At 39.5% G+C, this 7,056-nt stretch overlaps 1 protein-coding gene across 1 annotated transcript; it reads left to right on the plus strand.

The window, feature by feature from the left end:
• The first annotated feature begins 5,380 nt into the window (after positions 1-5,380).
• On the plus strand, positions 5,381-5,872 carry LOC145052654 (uncharacterized). The gene has a single exon (XM_079000514.1). It carries the CDS (start codon positions 5,381-5,383, stop codon positions 5,870-5,872), a length of 492 nt encoding a protein of 163 aa, XP_078856640.1.
• Positions 5,873-7,056: the final 1,184 nt, after the last annotated feature.

The following is a 7,056-nucleotide window of genomic DNA, read 5'->3' on the forward strand; positions in this document are numbered from 1 at the left end:
TGCGCCACTTCCTGTAATACAAATAAAACTGAGTGGGTCAGGCTTGGGAGCCTGGTGAGCATATAGGGTTTTCAACCCACAATAAATAATTATATTTAATTCCACCAACCAACAATAACCCAATTACCCATTCCCGTTATTCTCACTTTATGTCCCCAAAATAACTAACACAAGGGACCTATTCTAAGAATATTTCATCGGGGTGACAACACACGCTTCGGGGGTTCCTCAGCAATATAAGTCAAATAAGGCAACCATGAGGGGGATGGAGTACAACGAATGAACACCCGAGTTCATTAACACCTACAGGTGACGAACCTGCTAATGTTCCACAAGACTATCTAGAAAAGTCCGTGGTCGTCATCTAAACTCCGCTAGATGACTAAATCAAACAACAATGAGGCCTCTCATCTGTTTATTACACACCAACTATCTACCCATGGTCTACCCAACATATTAGTAGATAAAAATATACATTTTTATACATAGTTTAAAAACCTGTATAGCATGCTTTAATCAATACATATTCCATATAACAGATGAGGCACACACACACATAACACGTATTTCATAGAGAAATAATCAGATCTATAAGATAGCAGAAAGTGAATACACATTCACACATATAAACAACAATATACTTAATACACTCAAACCATACTTGTATTATTATCGTGTTTATGAAACGTAGTATACACTCACTTGATCAGAAGATGATCGGACAGCACTACGGCTTGCAGAAGTAGTAGTCCTCAGCAGATCTGGAAGATCTTCACAAAAATCGAACTTCTCTCGGGCAGAGCTTCGGCTCGGGAACCGCACTTCTCGGGATCTTCGGGATCTCGGGACTTGCTTCGGGGCTCGAGAATAATACCGGGGCTTTGGGGTATTTCTGGCACGCAAATCGATGCAAAACGGGAGAGAGAAGAGAGAAAAATAGCAATTGAGTTGGCTGCCCTCGCTTCCTATTTATAGGAGGCTGGAGCCTCGAAGTACGCGGGACGTACTGCAGTACGCGGGGTGTACTGCTCCGAAATCGTCACTGCTTATGTATCCGAAGTGCTCGAGTGCGAGTGTCGACATTCCTCGGTGTACGCGGGGCGTACTTCGGATGAGTCCGATGACCCCTCTTCGGATAATGCCGGATTTTCCAATTAAATTTAAATACAAATTATTTAACAAACTTCGAAAATTCATATCTTCTTCATACGAACTCCGTTTTCGATGTTCTCTATATCCACGCGAAGGTGAGACTACGCTCTACAACTTTCGTTTAGACTCCGTCGGCTAATTTTAACTTTATTTTTTATTATTTATTTTTAATAGGCCGGGACAGAAAAACTTCGTTATAAATTCATAACTTCTTCGTTTGACGTCCGTTCTCGCCTAACTTTTCATCGCTTTGATACCAACAACGAGATCTTCGATTCTCGTTTAGATCGATTCGACTAAAAACCGCTCGATCTCAAATCGAGTAATTCGGGCTGCATACCGTTAAGTCGAAACTTCAATAAATCACAACTTCCTCATACGAAGTCAGATTTGGGCGTTCTATATATATTCGGAAATCTCGTTTCAACTACTACAACATTAACCAAAGATATAAAGTTTATTTTACACTTAAATTTCGACGCTTATTTTTATTCTTAATTAATCCAACCACATAATTAAGCAATTAAGCACAAAACACATAATACTCAAATAATACAATCTTATTATTTCAAAACGGGTTACAAAGGTTAACCTAGATTATTACATTGCTAAAAATAGCAAGCCCGGAAACACAGGCGTTACAATATATATATATATATATATATATATATATATATATATATATATATATATATATATATATATATCTTGGAATTTATACATGTACTTGAAGAAACTTACTATTTACTTAAGCGAGTAATATACATTTTTACAGATATATGAAACATACTCGACTTTTATAGGGGAACTTTGTCGTATATCATAGTTAATGACCTTATCAGTGAGACACTATTTATTACCTAATTTTAACCACTTAGTATATCCTCTCGACTATAACTGTTAATCCTCGGAGCGAGATACATAGGTATAGATCTATACGGGTTGACACACGACACTCCCACATGCGATTGCTAGCTACAACCTCGACGGATCAATCAAAGCGGGTGATAATTATCTTCAGTTTTATCCACGACATCCAATGAAGTGTCGTAAGGAGTTATATCTAGTCATATAGCTCAGTTATAGGACCCAATATAGGCATTAACCAGACTCTTAATCTAGAAACCACATATTTAGTTTCTCATTTTATCAAACATTTTCAAACATGGTTTTATCTACAAAAGAACTACTTTTCAGAATTTTTTAAAAGTATCTTTATTGCAGTTAGAAAAAATCTATAACTCTCACCAACCTTTGTGCTGACTCTCAGCCTATTTATTAAGGCAAATTTAAGAATTATTATTATTATTTGTACGAACCATGTATTTGAACCTTAAATTGGAATATAACTAATGTTTTGTTATTGTTGTTACTTGTGATGTATATTCAATTTGCTTGTGATCCATGAACTGAGTCGCACAGCCCAACATGTCCCGCCGCCTTGGCTAGGGGTGTGACAGATTGGAATCAGAGCAAAATTGGTTATAGAGAACTTGTATCCTTAAAAAAGGAAATACAACTATAGCTACATGCTCCTAATAAAAGTATTATCAATGATTACACTGCTACTTGGCTACTTACAGTACGGGGAATCTAGTTTAAAGGGCCGCATAGGATTGCTGGATTTCAGAACAGATTAATTGCCCAAATGGTCTTGCTCTTTGGTGTTTCCTATCCAGCCCTCATCTGTACTTAGTAGTCTTGGAGTACAAAAAAATTAATAAATGCTACAAAACTCACCAACACTAATATATAAGAGTTATATATATACTCTGACCCGCGATGAGAACACTTAATAAAACTCTAAACATCCATTCAACTAAAACTACCAACTCAACCCTTTAGGTCAAATGCCTCAACTAAGGTTAGTATCGTAAATAAGTCATACCCTAAGTAAACATGGAACGTGCGCTTATGTTATTTTGGTGTGCCAGTGAACAAACAACCTTGAGCGATGAGTTTGACAGACTACAATGGTTGAGAGTTTTAGAGACTGAAGGATGTTCTCAAGATACGCTGCAGATACCTAGTACCTTAGAACCCCTATGCTAAATTTAAAACAATTACACAATTGAGGACATACATGATCATTTGGACGATAATGGCCCGGTAGAGTTCGAGGAGGGCCTCATAGATGAGGAGCGTATCCCTACTCCATCTCCTTCCCCACCAAGGCCATGTTATTAGTCATATTGTCGTCACGACAAGAGTCCCCTGTTGAGAGAACTCCGAGGATGAATGTTCCTTTGGTGTCACACCTAGACACTTTCTCTTACCTTTCCTGACCCATTAGTGATCAGAAAAGGAAGCCGACTTCACCCCCTAAGCCAGCTTGGCTCGCCGATCAAGAGGAGGATTATTGATGGCCCTCCACAATTTAAGAGAGGTGAGTCTTCTTAGGTTCCGCCACATGCACCATTTGGGGGTAACCCCGAGGATCAAGATGAAAGATTAGCAGACCAAGTCTAGTCCCTGGAGGAGTTTGTTAGAGCTTAAGGTACTACCCCTAGAGCGATTGAGTGGCAAGTTGAAAGGCTCGAGGAGGAGGAGAAGGATGATTCAGAAGCCATACAAACCCTCTATCACCGTATGGCTGCCATTCGACTGAGACGAATGTTATGGGTGCCTATATCAGGGCCCTAGAGTATCATATTTTGATTATGGAGAGTCGAATGGATGCAGCCGAGCACAGAGTGACTATTGTTGCACAAGAGCGACGCCAACTTCGGAAGTAGTTTGATGAGCTGGTCCGCTACTTAATTTTCCACTTAGGATGGTAGACACTCATCTAGGGTGGCTTGTTCCCTAGGGTAGTGTTAGAATTTTTGGTGGAATGGTTGATATTACAACAAGTGATTATCACTGCATGTTTAGAAATTGTTCTTTTGTAAAGCTTTTCCATTTCTAACCTTACACGGTTAGTACTTTTGTAACCTTAGTAACCAAAAACAAGTGGTTCTAATTTTTGAATCTATTTCAGTATTTTGTTAAATGTTGAAATTCATTTTCTGTATTGCTTGTAAAACACTATCATAACTTAGTGAAATATCGGTTAAGAACTTTCATTATATAACTTGGAGGTCTGTAATATTTTGGGGATAAATTACACAAAAATACAAAATTGTTCATGGATAAGATGTATAAACAACTTAAACGTGTCTTTTCTAAACATTTAGGACAATGGCCCCGTGATAGAGTCTTGGAGTTCGTCCACCACCAATTCCTCGAGTCACTCCTAGGGTGACTCCAAGAGTAACCCCAACTATGGAAGGAACTCTAGAAGAAACCCCACCAGTTGTCCATACCTCAAACACACCTTTTCAAATGGATCCCACTCTAATGCAGACCCTACTTTCACAAGGGATTGCTATAGCCTTAGCCGCATATGAGGCTGCCCGGAATGATAACTTGTAAACGATAGAAATGGTGGTGGCACTACAATGATTAACCACAACAATTCAAGGCCTTGTTCATACAAGGATTTCATGGGTTTCAAACCCCGATCCTTCTTTGGCACGGATGGAGCTATTGGTCTATCCCGTTGGATAGAAAAGATGGAGGCAGTATTTCGCATCGGTGCTTGCATTGAGGATTACTGAGTCAAGTATGCTACCTACACATTGTTGAATCCCGCCATAACTTGGTGGAATAATCATGCCAAGTACATGGGAATTAATGAAGCTTATGCCATAGGCTAGGAACCTCTGAAACAAATGATGATCAAGGAGTACTGCCCCCGACAAGAAGTCCAGGCCCTGGAACAGGAGCTCTGGAATCTCACCATGAAGGGATCATAAGTCGCTGCTTACACCTCTTGATACAACAACCTTGAAAATCTCTACCTTGGAATGGTGACTCCAGAAGATAAGAAGACTGAAAGGTACATCTGGGGATTGGCTTCGCCAGTTCAATGTCTGGTTACTGCATCCAGACCCTCCATATTTGATACTGCTAAGCAATTGGTCGATCAATTGATTGAATAGTCTAACCGTCAGGGTACCATGCCTCACAAGAAAAACAAAATCAGGGTACAAAGCGAAAGTTCCAGGGAAAGTCAAGAGGAAACTCCAAGCATCATAAAACGAAGTCAAAACCTATGGTTGTCTATATCACAATCATAAACACTTCCACCCCATCCAAGACCTACACTGGAACTCTGCCCCATTGTACCAAATGTAAATTCCACCATGTTGGAAATTGCAGAGATATGACATGAAACAACTATAGCATGAAAGGTCACATCATAAGATACAACAGAAAGGCACCAAACACTTCGAAATCAACCATTGAGGCGGGAGGAAGCGATAATTGCTTTGAATGCAATCAACCAGGGCATTTTAAGAAGGACTGCCCGAAACTGAAGAATCAGAGTGGCAAAGGAAGGGCGTTTGTGATCACCATCGAAGATGATCGCCAGGAACCAACTGTGGTTACAGGTACGTTTCCTATCAATAATATTTATGCTTCCATCTTATTTGATACTGGTTCTGATAGAAGCTTCATTGACCATAAGTTTATAGGCATCTTAAACCATCAATCTTGCAAACTTAATGAAGCTCATAAGGTAGAAATGGCAAAAGGCCATGTAGAAAGTACCTTACAAATACTTACCAATTTCCCTCTCACCATGAATTACCGCATCTTTAACGTCAACCTAAGACCTATGACCATTGGGAGTTTCGATGTGATTATCGGAATGGATTGGTTATTGCCTCATTGATCTGAAGTTCTATGCTATGAAAAAGTCGTTCGACTACCCCTACCCAATGAAAAAGCCCTTGTGATTTATGGAGATTAATTAGGGAAGAATCTAAGAGTCGTATCTTGCATGAAGGCAAGAAAGTGCTTATAAAAGAGATGCTTCGCTTTCTTGTCCCACATAGTGGATATGCAAGGCAAGGGTAAGGAAATCAAATATATTTCACAAGTGTGCGACTACCTGAACGTATTCCTAGATGATCTACCTGGACTACCCGCAGTCAAAAAGGTTGAATTACAAATCGACCTAATCCCGAGTGCAGCAATAGTGGCAAGATCTCCTTATCGCTTGGCACCATCAGAAATACAATAACTATCTAGTCAACTTCAAGAACTAACTGACAAAGGATTATCTGGCCAAGCTTTTCACCCTGGGGAGCTTGGGTATTATTTGTTAAAAAAAGGATGGATCGTTCAGGATGTACATCGACTATCGAGAGTTTAACAAACTCACCATCAAAAACCGATACCCACTTCCAAGGATCGATGACCTGTTCAACCAGCTACAAGGATCCTACTACAACTCGAAGATCGATTTAAGGTCTGATTATCATCAACTTAAAGTTCAAGAAGAAGACATTTCAAAGACAACATTCAGGACTCGGTACGGTCAATACAAGTTTCAAGCTATGCCATTCGGATTGACCAATGCACCAGTCGTATTCATGAACCTTATGAATCGGGTGTGAAAACCCTATTTAGACAAATTCGTGATTGACTTCATCGACAACATTTTAATATACTCATGAGCCAAGGAAGAATATGGCCAACATTTGCGATTGATTCTAGAATTACTAAGGAAGGAGAAACTTTATGCAAACTTCTCAAAATGTAAGTTCTGGACCAACGAAGTGCATTTCCTCAGTCATTTGGTCAGTAGAAAAAGGATTCATGTCATCCCTATGAAGATTGAAGTAATTACGGATTGGAAAGCACCAACAACGCTAACCGAAAGTATGCCAATTCCTAGGGATTACAGGCTATTATCGGAGATTCATTGAGAAATTCTCTAAGATAGCCAAACCTCTCAACGCTATAACTCAAAAAGACACAGAATTTTATTAGGGAGACAGTCAAGAGTCTGCCTTCCAAAGGTTGAAACAATCGTTGTGCAATGCACCAATCTTGTCTCTCCTAGTGGGAATA

The sequence above is a fragment of the Lactuca serriola genome, chromosome 1, assembly GCF_051521515.1.
Source record: "Lactuca serriola cultivar US96UC23 chromosome 1, Lser_US96UC23_V15, whole genome shotgun sequence".
NCBI lineage: Eukaryota > Viridiplantae > Streptophyta > Magnoliopsida > Asterales > Asteraceae > Lactuca > Lactuca serriola.

What these genes read in the sequence shown, in the direction of transcription:
- LOC145052654 (XM_079000514.1), top strand. Translation starts at nt 5,381, where the DNA reads ATGAAAGGTCACATCATAAGATACAACAGAAAGGCACCAAACACTTCG.